We start from the raw sequence: 17,902 nt of genomic DNA, 5'->3' as shown, positions 1-17,902 counted from the left end.
GTATTTGCAAATGTTTCGTCATTATCAAATTAAATATTGCAGGATTTTACAATCAACGCATTTGTTGAACAAGAGTGGTGTGACCCCCGCCTGATTTTTTACGGAATGCTGAATGACGATTACTTTGAGCTTGACTCAAAGTTTATGGTTAAAGTTTGGGTCCCTGACCTATATTTTACCAATGAGAAACGTGCCAGTTTTCATGACGTCACTGTTCCAAACAAAATGCTTCATTTGTACAAAAATGGATGTATCAAGTACCGTTTGAGGTATGTACTTTTCAATCAATAAATAAGATGGGGAAGTGAACAAAGAAAAAGAGCATAGGATTTGTTCATTGAATAAAAAAAAAATCGAGTTTAAACATGACAAAATTGTTAAGACAGGTAAGAATGAAATTAAGTATCTGTCTCATTTAATTTATGAATCTTACACGATAAATTGAATTTGGCATGATTAAGGACAGTGTTGTGATCGCTAATATTGAATATCGCAAACATTTACTTCTTGCTAATAAATATATGCCAATCTGACCGATATTTCATGGGTAATTGAAGCACGTTTGACTGTTCCCCAATTTGACTGACTCGTTAATATCTCGGATGCCTCCCTCGCACATCTATAAAAGCCCGGATTCTCCTGTACATGTTCATCATTGTATTAGTCCACTGTTCCAAGAATTAAGCCATTAGTTTGTCGAGAATAGCAGAGGTAATCCGAAGCCGTTTTACTCTACTGTTCAGTTACTCCCATTGATTTTCGACAAATGGGGACGAATGTTAACTATAAGGTTAATGTAGTAGGTTATAGGAAACTGAAGACAAACTCTTGCTACTCAGAAAAAGTCATTCGATGTGCACGTGCGAGAGTGAGAGGAATTTAACACCAGCGTAAGGTGGACGACCTCGCTGAATAAACGCGCACATCAGTTTCCTCAATTTTTTCGTTGAATATGACGATTATGATTGTCTGCTATATTACTTTCCGTTTCGGTTTCAGTTGTACATGTAGTTACGCGTCGATTTCGAAGGTACATGTATTCAGATGTATACGTAACTCTGCCTTTACTTGGCGTTTTATGTGCGGTACCCCTCCCCTCTCCCCATCGCCTTCCGTAGGCGCTATTCGGTTCCTCGCAGTCATCGGACAAGACTTTTTTTAAAAAACTTGGATCCTGATATCAAAAGTAATGAGAATTTTCAATCAAGTATATTTTTAAAATCTACACACATAGCTTAATTAAAAATCACAACAAAAAATGGGGGTTAATGCGCTTCTTTTGGCGCTATGTAGCATTTAATATGACCTTTTTGCACTGTAACTACGTCCAACACATGTATCAATTATAAAAGTTTTTCCTCCAATATTTTTATCTAAATAAGTCATGGGACCAAATACAGCCTTATTTTACTTTAAATAGTTACGATAAAGTTTGGGACAGCGAAAAAGTTTCATTTTAAGGCCATCTTTAAAAAATTGTTTGGTTGCCCTCTCCCGACCGACTAGCTAAAAATAGCCCGACTCAAAACTTATTTTTTGACCTCCTGGAAGCAATTATTTGTTTTATGTATTCTGGACAATAGATTTAAAAAAAATAATAAGCATTAAAATTGAAATTTTCTTAGAATAAAAAAATTCTTACCTATCTAATGACTCATATTTTTCATCCCGAGTCGGGAGAGGGCAAACAAACATTATTTTAAAGTTGGCCTTACCTGGCATAGTCAATCATTTGACCTTTTTTCACTGAAAGTTATTTTTCTGGCATTAAAAATAAGACAAACAATGAAATACTTTTAATGTATTTAAATTTTTTCTGAATTAAAGCAGAATGGTTATAAATGTCATATATTCAGAAAAGAAAATAAAAAGTGAAGGTATGAGATGTAAATTTTTAGACATTTCTAAAAATAGTGTTAATTTTAAAATTAAATTTAGGCTACTTTTTTCTGGATTTTCACAAAATATATGCTATATTTGTCACAATATGATGATGGAATTCATGACAGTTAATTTAATAAATAATATAGGAACAGTATAGAACAGAACAGAACATTTATTTTCTAATTTAGAGCCCATAACAGACAAGTATGAAATTATTACAATAATAAAGAAAAGATATGCCAATGGATAGTATAACAATTTGTAAATGACACTGCTCATTTCAACAATAATATTGTATTATTTCAGTTAAAGGGAATACTATATATAAAACTGTATGGCTATTACAACATGTTATCATTTATGAATTAGCCCACAGAATTAAGAGTTTCTTTGTCTTCAGTATTGAGTAACCAAAAAAGTTTTTGTTCATCATCTAATGCCGAGAAATTTGGAAATTTACTTTTAATTGATTGAAAAATTTCTTTTCTTTGATGATCGTATTTTTTATAAGTTATGAGAAAATGAGTTTCATCATCTACACTGTTAGAGTTACATCTATTGCATAATCGATCTTCTCGAGGGATGTTGGTAAATCTTCCAACTTCAATTTGCAATCTGTGACAAGAAATTCTTAATTTACATAGAGATTTTCTGTGATGAAAATTTTAACTACTGATAAATAATTCTCATAATCCCAATTTTGTTTGAGTTTTACATATGTGCTTAATTTACCATCAGTATAACTTTGTTGACTTGTATACCAATTTTTTACATAATAATCTAATATGGTTTTATGACAGAGTGACTTAAATTTATGCTTCCCATAACAAATTACTTCATCTTTGATATTCAGTATATTTCTTAATTTCTGTACAAATGCGAACCATGAGTTCTTTCCATGTACAAAAAGATTTTTACTACATTCATATGCATCTTTAAGTAAAGGAAATTCTGTGGACAAATTTTCAAATCTATACCAACTTTTGATTAACAATTTGCCAATATCATAATGCAGGGGGAACCTTCCCAATTCAGACAATACTGCAAAATTTGTACTTTTCTTATGAACACCAAGAATATATTTACAGAATTTAAGGTGTATTCTTTCACAAAGTAGATTTCTGAAACAGTCTTCAACTTCTAACTTTTGGCATTTTAGGAATCTTTTAGTATTGATATTACTTGCACCCCACACCTCTGCATTATACAAAAGAATTGGTTTAATAGTATAGTCAAATACATGTATACTCGTTTTAATCCCAGGATTCAAATTAATAAAATCATTTCTCAATTTATGATATGCTTTTAACGCCTTTTTATAAAGCTCTGATCTTGCTACATGAAAACTTCCAGATGCAGTTAGGTGAACTCCAAGATATTTGTACCTAGATACATATAAAGCATTTCAAGGCACAAGTTAAACTTCATAGAAAAATAGGAATCCAAACTTAACAGTATTGTAAATACCTGAAAGAAAAAAATTGATAATATTCGTCTTAAAAAAACCTTCTGCCACAAAATATATTTCCTCACTTAATGCTTTTGGTATGGAATTTAATCGTGGGATTTTAGTTGAATAGTGTAATTGGCATTGTAGAATCCAAATTTATCGCAAGAACTAAATTATTATGCACAATATTTTTTGAAACAGAGGTTTGGACAAAAATTTCCTCAAAAGCTCAGGATCGAACCTCGTTAAGGAGGGTAATCGTGTTAAAAAAATCTATACGTGTAAATTCACAATTTGTTACAGTTATAATTGTATATGTGTTTATCTACAGTCTTAAACGATAATCCAGAACACTGTACCGTGTAATTCTTGACGAACCCTTTTTATACTTTATATCTCGAATGTATATACTTGAACTGCCACAATATTTGAGTACGCTTTTGGGAAAATTTAAAGATTTTAAAACCAGTTCGTATTTGATGCGTTCAATTCTTGAGTTCGTATTTTACACATTCGTACATAAAATGACCTCTGGGAAAGAACACATTTACAAGTGTTGAGTCATTATGTTTGTCGATTTTGACATGAGCATATATGGAAAATCATGTAAACTTACGATTGTTAGGCAGTAAAATCTAGTATTGCCGGATGCTGAGAATTCAGATAAAAGTTTTGAAGATTTTTCTCGATCTCGATACTTTGCAGACGCATGTTCTTTTTATTAGAGATGATATAATTTGTGTTGGTGTAATATGAGCTGTATTTCATTTTAATGGAAGTTGTCATTTTTATACCTGATCAAGTTTTCATCTTTAATACCAAAACTAGTACATAATTTTGTAAATGCTGAAACGGTTGTAGTCGAGATGCAGATGGCTTGAAACCCGTCATCAGAAATTTATTTCCATAGAAATATCTTCATTTCGTATTGATTATTGGTCCTCTTGATATATTTGGAATCTTTATCAGATATTGTTTCTTTTTTCTTCTTTAATGTTCAATCTATCAATAAAAAGTAATCTGAAAAACTTTTAGACAAATCAAGCCTCTTTCTGCCAAATAATTCCCCCCAAAAGTTTTTTAAGTATTATAGTTAGAAATATATTATGCACCACATATTTTTATGGTATTAATATGTACTAACTAGTTATTATACCCCCGCTCCGAAAGATACATGTATACTATTTTACTATTGTGTGTCCGTGTGTGTCCGTCTGTCTGTCTATCCGTAACATTTTCGTCGCAGTTTTCTAAACAACTACTCGTTGCAAATGCTTGAAATTTTTAACGTACTCTTTGTTTACGCATGCCATATGATGGGATTCATTTTTGTACGAATCCGATGTCATCTTCCTGTTTATCCGTGCGCCTGTACGTACCATACTTTACAAATTTCCGTCGCAGTTTTCCCAGAAACAACTTCATCACAGATGCTTGAAATTATAGCACATTCTTTGTCTAGGAATGGGATTCATTATTGTACGAACCGATTACTTCCTCTTTATCCCTGTGTTTCAACTACAAATTGGAAATACTTATTTCATTATTTATTATTTTATCCCATATTTTGAATAATTTAAAGTAAATTGATTCTTTATTACATTTTCAATAAAAAAAAATACGTACTTTATTCCTAAGCTACAGCTACATTTCAACTCATGACAAAGTAAACCAAAAAAGGCATCTCAAAATGATTCGGACTCTCTCTTCAACGAGTGTCCATTTTATCACCTCGCTGACCACTGCACCAAGCAATCGCACATGTTTAGCCATTTAGATAATAAACAGTTCTTATTCTCATTTAGTGTATGCAGACTTGGAGAATATTTTAAGACTATAGTGACCATTTAAGTAAGTAAACTAAATTTTTGATATAGAGTGGGTCTACTTAGTAAGTGTAAAGAGAAACCTTTTTCTACCGCTTTTCATTACTAGTATTCGTTCACCAAATAATGGAGTCATGACCCACGTTATTCAAAAATTGTGGTTAAAGCATTCAATTTAATTCAGTTTATGTGCTAACTGAGCATGTTGCCATCTTGGTGTGTTAATTGTAATCAACTGGGCTGTCAAAATATTCAACTATTGTCAGTTTTGGTAATAAACATTACATAAATTCAACAGAAAGTAAGATTTTTGGGAAATTTATTTATTGTTATCTGTCGCTATGTAGACTTTTTGCCTATGCCTATTCCCCTTTTTTCAAACATTCCATCATGTTAAACCATACAAGGGAAGTCTGAATATAGCTAAAATACCTCCCTTTAGCAAACGATGCTGATGACATTTATGACCCAAGACCACATGAGTTCAGGACCAAGCCTGAATATCGAAATGTTTTGTTAAGTAACCCATCTGTAAACAAATTGCCCGTTTCTCAATTGCTCCCTATTGCGAACACAGCTGACAGCTGATTCTAATCATGATCATTTTCAGGGAAAACTTTCAAAAATGAGGCTTAAAAATTCCAACATTACAGAGAATTTTTAAAAATTGCAAATGAAACCCGTATTCAAAGCACCAATCCTTGATGGCAGTCTAAATGGTGCAAGAGAATTCACTCCTTAAATTTTGGTTGAATCTGAAAATGTACAGAAAAAACTGATTTGAATAAGCTTGCTAATCGTTTGACTAAATGTGTCCCACAAATCCATTTCTCATGACAAATGCTAAGAGTATGTAGCCATAAAAGCTTATAATAAAAAGTATATAATCAAATGGAAATTAAAAATAAAATTTAAAATGACTTTAACAAAAATTAAGGTATGAATGACAGGGATGTTGAAATCATTCCTTGAGTTTCAACTCAGCCAGTTATTATGAAGAAAACTCATATTAGTTGTCAAAGATAGTATGGACTAACCCAATATTTATGAGAAAATTCATGTTAGTTGTCTAAGTTAGTCGCTCTAAACACAACAAACAGTAGAAATTCTTGTTAGTTGTCGAAGTTAGACTAACTAAGGGTTTTCTTCTTGAAAACCCCAAATTCCAATAATCAAAATAATTCCAAATTCAAATAATACACCATGTAGGACATTTTTCTTGACATTTGATTTTTTCTTTCTTTTTTAAATGTTGAGATTTTAATAGTTACATCTAAGGCAAATTGGTCCTGTACATTAAAACCCTTATCTGACATCAAGGAATCAACGGGCTCAGGAAGGGGCTTCGTTCCACAAGTTGGCGGTCACTTGCAGAACTTCCAAAGGCAGGAGAGATGAAAGTCACAAGACCACCAGGTGTTGAGCCAGCAAGAAACTTCACTGTGTTCTTGTTCTTGTGTGTGGAAAAAGTCGACTGTTTGGCAACTGGTGGCTTTGACTTCTTGAATGCGATCTCATTATCAACGATGATAAGACGTGTTGTTGGGAACTTACATGTAAATAATGGAAAAATAAATAAAGAAAAATTCTAAAAAAAAAAAACAAACAAACAAACAAACAAAAAAGAAAAGCTCATAAGTCTCTGTCAGGCCAAAAATTCACCTGGAGATGAACTTGATCCATGTCAGCCATATGTTGTGATTTTCAATTGTAAGAATCTGCACTTGATACATGTAGTAAATGTAATGTAGCTTCGTCTAAACTACAAAGAACATGCAAAAAAATCAGTTTCTGTTCCGAGTTCAATATAAAACACTAAACCTTCGTTATCGACATTTTCAGTTGACATTATTGGTGATGACATGGTTTGACATGATTTTTCCATATATACTGCAACGGAATATTCACAAGAGCTCTCTGTATACGTGGAACTTTCTTCATTTGATTCACATATAGTTGTTTCAACAAAATTACTTGCAACTGAAATAATATCTGCTTGACACTGATCATATCCTCACAAATTCTCTGGGGTTATTACAAGTTTCCCCCACTTTCAGTTGAAGCTTAATGCGTCTCGTTTCTTCACTCGAGTTAAGTCATGTTGACGTAAGTCAATTTAAAATTAAAAATAAAAACAATTCTATTTCTTAGGCATTATTTGAGTGTAACAAAATTTGATTATTGTGATTTTAACATTTCTTTATATATATGTTAATGAAGATGAACAATATCTTATCCTGTGAGATATGTCTTCATCTGTTTTTATTTCATGATCTGAGGATTTTTGTTTGGCTATATATATTATTATAACAGTAACTTGATCCGAAGAGCCATATCACGTCAAGTTGACAGGCGCGGATCATCAGATCAAAGGGGACGCTTCATCCATTAAACAAACCATTTTGTCGAGGACTTTTTTTGATGCGCGAGAATACAGACGTCATTTAACTGTGTACTACGTCATCAGTTTCAGAGAAAGGTGATATGGATTCAGAAAACCACAGTGTGGTGATCCGGAACCTCAGATCACACCGTCACATGTTTTCGTAAATAGAACAGTAAAACTGACTGATAAACAGTTGGGTATACAATAAATGCTGAAATCAGAGGCAAACAATCCATCAGTGGGGTGTCTGCATTTGTAGTCTCTTCAGAGTTCCAGCAGTTTCATATGACTAATCAATATAGATATGACAATGCCAAGTCTTAATAAAGAGGAAAAGAAATTGGCAATTTCATTTCATACTTTGCTTGATGTCAAATTCCTTATCAACATTGGTGGCTGTTTCCTGAAATTTAAAATGGTACACATTGAAGTTGTAAAATTTTCCGTTTGGTTGGAATTAAACTTAAATGACTTGATATCAAATAAAAGACACCACAGAGTCTGACACATCTGTTTCATATTTGGTATTTTACTGGAAAAAGACGTTAATGGTAACCTAACAACAAAACTCTATTATGAACATGATGAGTTCAACTTTCTGTCGTCAACATCCTTTTTTATGTAGCAGTATACAATTATCACCTGCATATGGAGCTTATGTATCCAAGTTGATTCATATGCAAGAGCATGATCTACGTACAAACAATTTCTTCTAAAACGAGGCAAGTTGATGATATGTCATTCAAGATATCAACCACCTCGTTTTAAGTCAACATTTCGCAAAATTCTATCATAATGGTGAATACAATGACCTTGTCAACAAATACAATTCGTCATTAAATCGAATGTTGACTTACAATTTTCGTATAAATTTTCTGGCCATTGTTTTCATACTGTATTGTATACGGATGTTTCTGTTTGCCATGATGACGAAGCACACGGCGGATGTGACCTGTTGAAAGGGGATGCTTACTCCTCCATGGCATCTGATCCCACCTCTGATGTTTTTAGTGTACCGTGTTTGCTCTGCTCCCAATTTGTATTGTTTAAACGGACTTTTGAGCTTGATTCCTATTCGTTATCTTCATATGATCATGACAAAGAGCAAACAACGGAAGTGACAGGTCGACATGACGAGCTTACTACTTGTACTTCATGGCACCTAATCCCACCTTTGATGTTTTGGATGTCCCTGTTTGCTCTGCTTCCAGTTTGTATTACCATGGTATTCCAGTGGACTAGCTTTTCAACTTGATTACTGTTCTTATCTTCATATATCATTTGAGAGCCTTAGAACCACAGGATACAAATAAAAACTATCTGATTTCGTCCAAAAAGGTTTAAATTACTTATAATACTTATTGAATTACTTATATACTTGTATGCCAATTACGTAACAAGTCTTAGTGTAGGATATTCCTAAGACAGCTTTGATAACACCCCTATGATCGTACATTTTTATGGCCCCGTACATACAATGTACTGTCGCCGAGGGCAACATGGTCTACCCTCACTGAACTTTTGATGTCCATCGGTATCGACACCGGCGACAATATGTGCCGATATGAGCGACAAGTGCACCTTAAATACTGGTACATATACATAATATAATGGTCCTCGACGATGCATGCTGTGAACATTTGAATATTTTTGTTTAAAGAATGTTTAACTCGGGTCGGAGATATTTTAATGAAATCATGTCGATTGCACCACTCTCCATCTTTACAGTGCGACTCGTATTTTATTCCAGCTGCTTTAGAGTTAAAATGACAATTGTATGTTAAAAGCATTGGTTTTCCTTTTAGTGATAAGATCTTCATGAATTTTCGATATGATTACCATTTTTATGTTTTAATGAACATGTAATCTCATGAATTTTCGATTTGAATACCATTTTTGTGTAAACTTATTTTAAAAAGGGATACCGATATACACTTAGATATAGAAACTAATGCGCTATATCGTTCTTCATGAAATATGCCTACGCGAGAAGTCTAAGATTCATTTACACACCTATTATATAAAAAAAATATATTTTCCTACTTATGTTTTTCTAATTTTCATTGTTTATGATCCAGAGGACAGAAACATGCAAATTAGCAGAATATATTTATCCATATGTCTTACTATTATAAATGACACGATTCTTTTCGTGTTATTTTAGTTCTTTGATAATTTTTCTTCCAAAGCAATTTATTCTAGAATGATCATACTTACACTCTAAAACTTGGTTTGTAAATGGCTTAAATCAATTTTTGAGAATTATTCTTCATTTTATCTAACAGATGAATATAGAACAGTATATAGTATGTTGCCTGAAGATGCAAAGTTTTCCTAGTTCCATATTAACATGCTTTTCAAAGGCGTCTTTCTGAATATACTTTTGGATTATATATCTAATCACCCAGGTGACAAATTTCTATCTATCCCATTCTTTGACATTGCCATGGTCATTCTAACCTATAGGGTCTCTAAAGAAAACATTTTCCCCTGTAGATCGGGTTTCACGGGTAGGGGACTCGTGTAAAGGTTTCTACCAAAATTGTTCATTCCCCCGGGGCAGGATTGTTGATTAAACATGTTAAATATTGACACATGCCTTATATCTATTTTTCTTCTTTTTTTTTAAATTACGTGTATGCGTGTCTAGTATAGGTACTGTTTGAAAAATAATTGTGTCATACTGTTACATAACATTTGTACCTCATAAATTAATGACATAAGGAAATTGTACAAAAATTATTGAATTTTTTAATAAAAAGACATTCACCAACATTTTAAAACTTATATCTCATATATGGAATTCTGTAATTCAAACAAAAAAAGAAAGATCTTGGCTTTAAATTACTGACTTCGTCGTCCACGGTTTTTTGTGTATTCTATGATTCCCCTTTCTCTGGTGTAATTTTAGATTTGAAGAACACAAACCTCTGTAAGGAACACACTTTGCAACATTAGATAGAACCATTTCCGAAATAATATAAAATCACAAGTCTGCATTGAAAGAATTTCTCTAAAAGAATACCATTTCAAACTGGCTATGGTTTGGATAGTTAAATATTGGATCTCGGTGCTTTTTTTCGTTTAATCACTAATTTTGTTGTTTTTTTTTTTTTTTTAAATCCACTGCTAGACGGACATTAAATTCAAAGATACTTGCTAAATGGGAATATTTGGCGTTTTCCTTCCTTTATCACCAATTTAATATTTTTTTAAATACAATCCTAAACAGACATGTAATTCAACAATACTTCAATATGCCGAGATCTTGTTTCGCGACACAACCTCTCGTATGATGTAATTTATAGTAATGAAATCGGCTCTGGATAAGAGTAAAATAGATGGTTCAATTAGAATTAGATTATATTTTATCTTGGTAAATATATAATGGGAGTTCTGGTCACGCCATAACTGATTTAATGTCTAGCTAGGGGATTAATGCACTGCGATTTCTACAATCAGGAATCGCAGATCTGCATTTTTCACTGTCATCCTATTGCTAAATAATGGATTTTAGAGTAAAACATCAAATAAAACGACAAAACAAATCATTAAATGTTACCATTTACGTTGACATTTAAAAAAAATAATTTTCATGGATACTCATTACTGGATAGGAAAACCGCGCGTTAATGAAAAAAATAAGTGGAAAAAAATTAATATATAATTGAAAGAAAATATCAACAAATTTGACAGGAACAGTAAATGTTACATAACACCTAAAATACATAGAATATGTTTATTTTATGCTGCATAAAATGTCTGGCATACTATTTTTTAAAAAGCTTCTTCTATCTACGCATGTAATAAAAAAAAATTTCAATTATACTAGGCTAACTCAGTCGAGTTAATAGGGGCATTAGTGTTCTGTTCCTCTATTGATTTTAGTCCCTTACCGTTGAAACAGGAGGGTATTTTAAGTTTCATCCTCGTCTGTAAGTCTGTCTCACTTAGTTTTCCGCATTTTTTCCTCAACGCTAAGAGATATTTAGCTGATTTTTAGTACTTGATGAGTAACACAGCAATTTTGAATTTCGTACGTTCCGGTTCCGTGTTTTTTTTGGCGGAGTTACTGCCTTTCTAAGGGGACAAGATTTCCCACTTTGTTTTCCGCATTTTTAAGTCACCTGAGTGACTTATTGCTATCCATTTTTGTCTGTCGTCGTCCGTTAACATTTGAATATTTTCAAATTCTTCACTGGAACTGCTAAACCAATTTCAACCTATTTTGGCATATAGCATCTATGGGTAAAGGGGAATAAAAATTAAGACTTTCATGGTCCCTGCCCACCACCCCCCCCCCCCCATCAAAATTTCTACTTTTCTTAAGTATTGAGGATAGAGTTTACTTTGTGAAAAAGCACCCGAAATTCGTAGTTTGAATAATATCCAGATAAAAAGAAGTTTATGAACACGTTTTTCTTATTTTCCAGTGAAATGCTCTGTTAAATCATGATATTATACAGAAAATTTGAGAAATTATGAACTTCAAATTTGGGTCCAGGCCTCTTTAATTATTTCATTGATCACGATAATCCTATTTCTCCTATTAGGCAACAAAGCTTCACCTATTACTTTATTTTATATTCTATGGATCATTAAATTGTTGTATTTTATTCAGGTGGCCATTGAGGCCCTTGGGCCTCTTGTTGTGATCGTCTTCGGCCGATCACAGTTGATTCCATATGAGGCATCCGGCAAATTTAACTGTGCACACATAACGCCCTGCACTACTTTGTTAACTATATATACTGATAGCTTCAGGTAAATCTTTCATAACATTTTACGTGATAACGAGCATTATTTTAATGCATTTACCTTGAGATGGAAACGTATATTTACATGGTGAATAAACTTGCATTTTTCTTTACATACGTTAGAATTTCATTTGGTACACTTCCCTTTAGCATTGGTTCTCTGCCCCTGTTTCCAGTCCCTGTCGCTTGGAATAGGTTTTTCAGGGCGCCTACGCCCTTTACCCAATGTCAGGGAACCATGCAGTCACACTTCCCGTAAGGGTGAAGTTTCTTTTGGAAAGCAAAAAAAAAAATTCAAGTCAGATCGAATTAAGAAAGCGCTACTTACCCCTTTTTCGTTATTAAGAAATTTCAAACCCTACGGATTTCAGTTTAGATGTATTTTGAATTTTAACGTTATGATGATTTTTTTAAAAAAAAAAAAAAAAAAGCTTGACACATCATATAGCCATATCATAACAAAACATGAAAATCACATTGCCTCTAAATACCTACGATGACGCTATCTCTAATTATATAATATATATATCGATTGCTATAATTCGTTCAGCAAATTATGTACAAGGTCTTTTAGACTTGTTTCTTTGATCGAACTTTGCTAGGGATATTACTGAACATAATAACTAATCATTATAATAAGAAGAAAAATCTGTTACAAAATTGACTATTTGACTATGTGTGGAACTGAGCAGATTGCATGCATGTGCGTGTACTTAAGTTTTATTTCAGTGCAACTTTAATTTAGAACTCTCTAAAAAAATGAGTTAATTTATCTGCAGAGGTTTTTTTTTTCCTTTTTTTTTTAACAAAGGTTAGCCCATTTGATTTTAGTATCTCATCCCTTTAAAAAATGTCAACAATTGTATATTTTTCCAGTTACAGATATAATTTTTAAAGGCAACATAATGTGGCAATACTACTCTTTATAACAACCATTCCTGGTTAAATTTGTTCTTCTATTTAAATTAAGTATGTTAATAAAAGCATTCTAATAAGGTTATCCTTTACACGTCACACTCAGTTGAAAAATAATGTGAAATTAAATACATGTATATGTATATACAAAAAATTAATTTAAGTCAATTAAAAAAAGATATTTTTGCTGACTTAAAGACTCCCTGCCAATCATTCCTTTAAAAGGAATACTTGTTTTCCTAAACGTTTGCAGATATTGAGTTGATTTTTGAAATATGAGTCTGCCTTAAGGAGTTATGTCAAGTTTGCATTTGTTCCGTTTCAATAATCATTGTCTGTTGTCTGAATTATTGCCATTTCAATTTTTAAGGGGAACCAGATTACATTTGCCGGTAGGGGACTAGTTTTGCTTATGCAATACCCGCAGAATGCTTAGTTAAAATTGGGAAAGAGTGTAAGTGTATTTCTTCTTTCCATTTTCTTTATCATCTGGCGGTTGGTCTAAAATAGTAATCTGTCTATTATAGGGTATCTTTAACCGCATCCTGTCAAATGAGACTTCATAAATATCCCATGGACACCCAAACATGCTCCCTTTACATACAAAGTTGTAAGTATAATTCTATGAAGTATGTATATTAACGAAATTCAGGAATGGGTGTTTCTTGTTCAGTGAAAATACTCTTGGTCTGTGTAGTTGCATACACAAGGAAAAGAATTGAATTTCGGTGGAAGTCCGATGGGCCCGTAATCACTAGCAGTGCAGTGGAGCTGCCTCAATTTACTCTTGTAAACATTATAACGAACAACACTTGTGACAAAACTAACGGTAAATCTTCCTCTTTTTTGCTTCTTATGAATATGCAAATTTTTATGAGGTAATTATGAATAATCGTTTTTTTTAAAATCCAACAGGAAAGAAGTCGATGTAAGAAAGACTATGTACAGTAAGTTTTCTGAATATTTTCAGTTGATAGCGATTTCACCTGCATTCAGGTTGATTTCAACCTAAATCGAAACATTGGGTTCTACATGATCCAGATCTATATCCCAACCATAATGATCGTGCTGTTATCCTGGGTTTCCTTCTGGCTCAGTATTGACGCTGTTCCCGCGCGCATCTCACTAGGCATCCTTACAGTTCTCACCACGACAACACAGAAAGGCTCTGCCATTTCCTCCCTACCCAGGGTATCCTATGTGAAAGCAATCGACGTTTGGATGGCAACGTGTCTGGCGTTCGTGTTTGCTGCGCTTTTAGAGTTTGCCTTCGTAAATGTGATGCAAAGAAGACGCCAGAAGTTTGGGTCCTTAAATGATTCTGAAATAGATAGTAAAATGGTGAGCTATACACTATAATTCGAGTTAAAATTGCTAAGTAAGATTTGTTATTTTCTAATCATGTTGCTAAAAACCTGTACACAATTTATTTTACAGAATTCAAACAGACGATTAAACAACGGGAAAAGAGCGGCAAAAAGTGTTGACAATATTTCAAGGGTCGTATTCCCCATCGTATTTTTTGCTTTTTGTGTGATTTATACTTTTGTTTATATGGTTTAATGTTTATAACTAATATAACAGTTATACATGTGGTAAAATGTTTTCAATTAGTAAAAGTTTGAGTTTGTAATGAAGTTCTGTAATTTGTTCATGTAGTACATGTTTCACACCTCGAACGAAGGTTTTGTTTGTTTGTTTATTGTGAATTTTTCACTCATATGGAGACGCCACCACTTGCCGGTGAAGAGTTGCAAATTTTGACCTATACTCGGCACTCAGGGCCATTGAGCAGTGAGGGACTTTTTCGTGCCAGCACCTTCTGCGACACGGGACCTCGGTTTATACGGTCTCATCCGAAGGACCGGTCTCCACGTCCCACAGTGGGATTCGAACCCGCGACGTAAGGATCAACTCCTTACTCCGCGACTCTAGAGCGAACGCTCTAACCACTGCGCCACGCGGGCGACTCCTCGAACGAAGAGTTTTTGCTGCTACCAAATAACTTGGTTCACTCCAAGCCCAAGCTTCTTGGTTGAGTGACTTTGCCATTGTGTGCATAATTCTTAAACCCATCATTAACAATGATAGGTTATAATCATGGACACAGCGCAAGGTCACTGAAACATTGAATGTTGGGGTCTGCGGTGCGGAAGTCAGTTAAATCTACAGAATTACACATACTGTAGTAAAGAAAAAAGATCTCTTTCTATTCCACTCTCTCTTCTTTCTGACTTAATAATAACTTTAACTAAAACTAAATCAGAAATTAAAGCAAGGTTTTATTAATTGAATATTTAGAATTTACGCTGTGTCACTGATACTTCAGCCAGAATTATATCCCATCGAAAAGTGCAAACAGATAAAAGTTTACTCACCATCTTGTCTTCGATTCCAAGAAAAATGGGTAGCAACTGTTCCTTCGCCATGCGCTCGGCACTTTGAAGTGAAAGTTGCGGGTCCTTCGGATGAGACCTTAAAAACCGAGGCCCCGTGTCACGGTAGGCGTTGGCACGATAAAGATCCCTCACTGCTCAATGGCCCTAAGTGCCGAGTAAAGGTCAAAATTTGAAACCCTTCGCCGGTATATGGTGACGTCTCTATATGAGTGAAAAATTCTCGAATGGGACGTAAAAACAACAATCAATCAATCGATTCCAAGAGGACATGGGAGCAAGTCAAAATATGATTGGTTACAAATTTCAAATAGACAGTCCTTTATTGCTCAAGTAGTGTGTAAACTTTCCTGTTACTGTTATAAACTGAGACAATCCACACATATACAGATTTATTTTTTGGTTGCATTTTCTGTGGAATTCTTTGCTTTTCTGGAGTTATATGACCATTGTACATTCAAAAACAAATCTTTACTTATGAAACCGTTTCTTGTAGAAATTAATAATAACTGCAAGATGGGATAGGGTTGGATTCTTATTTATTCCGTGGAGATAGTTGCATGATTTCAAACTGTTGAGTTTATAGATGAAATAAATGTTTTAATCAACCCTAAAATAACAATAACAACATATAAATACATAGACAACGTATAAAAAGGCACATTCACTTTACAACACAAAACGATCACAATTTAAGCGCATAAAACATTCATTTAGGCCATTACTTTACACTTCATACAAACGCATTCAAAGGGCGATAACTCTTTGAAACTCTTACTGAATTAATGATATAAATCATATTTCTCTATACTGAAATATTTACGATACTTACGATACGAAAAATATGAGTTTAACATACCAGTGTATGGAACTGAGTGATTACACTGTATACTCTCAATCAGGATGACTTTAAGATTATTACATGATGACCTAATAGATTAATAAATTATAAAATCATAATAATTCAAACCCAGATCTCAATTCCAAAGATCTACATGAATTAGATTAAAACATAACTTGCTCCTTCTTTACAATATCAGTCTTATTTTTAATATTAAACTTTAGAACTTTCACTCTAGCACATTCATACTCATTTAGCAAGTTTAAATTTAAAATACTTTATTTTCATTCATTATCTTTGATTTTAGTTTATGATCATTAGATGTGTTTTATAAAAGGATTACTTACAGTTTATGGGTGTTTAATATACTCCAAAATATCAAATTTAAATACTCAGACACAGAACTCACTACACCCCTCTCAAACAGTAACTCTGAATGCAATAATAAAACAAAGGGTTTCCCGCCTGAATGGACATCTCTGACCAAACAATGCCAACTGACCAGTAGAATGTATGAAAACGGATAATTCCCTTATTTATAAATAAACTAATCCATATATCTTCCTTAACCCATAGTCTTTGGGTTAAACCATTATTTAAATAGGGATGTTTATGATTTTAAACATATAAATAAATAACAATATTAGTAATGCAGGGGCAGCGCTTGTATAAATGTATGGATGAATGAATGAATGAAATTCCTGAAATAAAATGTACAGCATTAATTAAATAAAATAAAACTAAGTACGAGGGCCGTTCAAAAATTACGTGGACTCTGCTATTATTTACTCCTATAGACGTCATATAGAATTGAAATTTCGCAGAAACATATTTCTTAAAGATCCCAATAAATCCTTGGTTAAATACTTTGATTTTATTTGATATCTCTTAAAATTATTGCTGTTTTGATACTGCTGATGGTGATGTACGGAGCACGGCAAAAATGTTGAAATACAAAAATGCGGTATCCAATATTTTATTCATTTATTTTCCATATTTCACGATATTATTCAACAATTTTCTCTAAAATTTCTTTTTATTGTTGTATTATTTAGTATTTAGATTTCTGACGTAATATTTGAAGTACTAACAGAAATATTGCAGTTTTTCTACGATTTGACCCCTACGAAATCAATTTAAAAAATGACGTCTCGTAATTTGACGGATCAGCGCACTTTTATCAAATCATGAATCGTGCTGGGAAAACGCCAACGGAGACCCAAAATAAGCTTGATGAAACATATAGTAAACCAGCGAAATTTCCGACACATCTCTTTAAAATACAGAAAATAATTTTAGACTGTTAGATCTTAGTCAAAAGACAGTCTGGGAGGGATGGAAGAAGTTCGTCGACAAAACACTGATCTGGACTGTTAAGAATATGATTGAGATCGACTGACGTCAAACTTTACTTCAGAAATATCTGCAGTTTTGGGGTTTAACACAA

At 33.1% G+C, this 17,902-nt stretch overlaps 1 protein-coding gene across 1 annotated transcript; it reads left to right on the top strand.

Annotated features, from left to right (window-relative positions):
- Positions 1-47: 47 nt before the first annotated feature.
- Positions 48-14,781, top strand: LOC133197311 (glycine receptor subunit alpha-2-like). The gene is made up of 5 exons (XM_061333279.1): positions 48-269; positions 13,746-13,828; positions 13,916-14,047; positions 14,189-14,559; positions 14,656-14,781. The coding sequence occupies exons 1-5, from the start codon at positions 106-108 to the stop codon at positions 14,779-14,781; spliced, it is 876 nt and encodes a 291-aa protein (XP_061189263.1). The 5' UTR covers positions 48-105.
- The last annotated feature ends 3,121 nt before the right edge of the window (positions 14,782-17,902 follow it).

The sequence above is a fragment of the Saccostrea echinata genome, unplaced genomic scaffold, assembly GCF_033153115.1.
Source record: "Saccostrea echinata isolate AGI-Se365-2 ecotype Australia unplaced genomic scaffold, CSIRO_AGI_Sech_v1 ptg000001l, whole genome shotgun sequence".
NCBI classification, from domain to species: Eukaryota; Metazoa; Mollusca; class Bivalvia; order Ostreida; family Ostreidae; genus Saccostrea; species Saccostrea echinata.
The sequence above is the reverse complement of the archived record's forward strand: the minus strand, read 5'-3'. Positions and strand labels throughout refer to the sequence as shown.

Bases quoted from the DNA above. Each gene is read 5' to 3' on its own strand.
- LOC133197311 (XM_061333279.1), top strand. From the start codon at position 106: ATGCTGAATGACGATTACTTTGAGCTTGACTCAAAGTTTATGGTTAAA. The intron at 270-13,745 runs GTATGTACTTTT...TGTCTATTATAG, and splicing joins TGTATCAAGTACCGTTTGAG to GGTATCTTTAACCGCATCCT. The intron at 14,560-14,655 runs GTGAGCTATACA...TTTATTTTACAG, and splicing joins CTGAAATAGATAGTAAAATG to AATTCAAACAGACGATTAAA.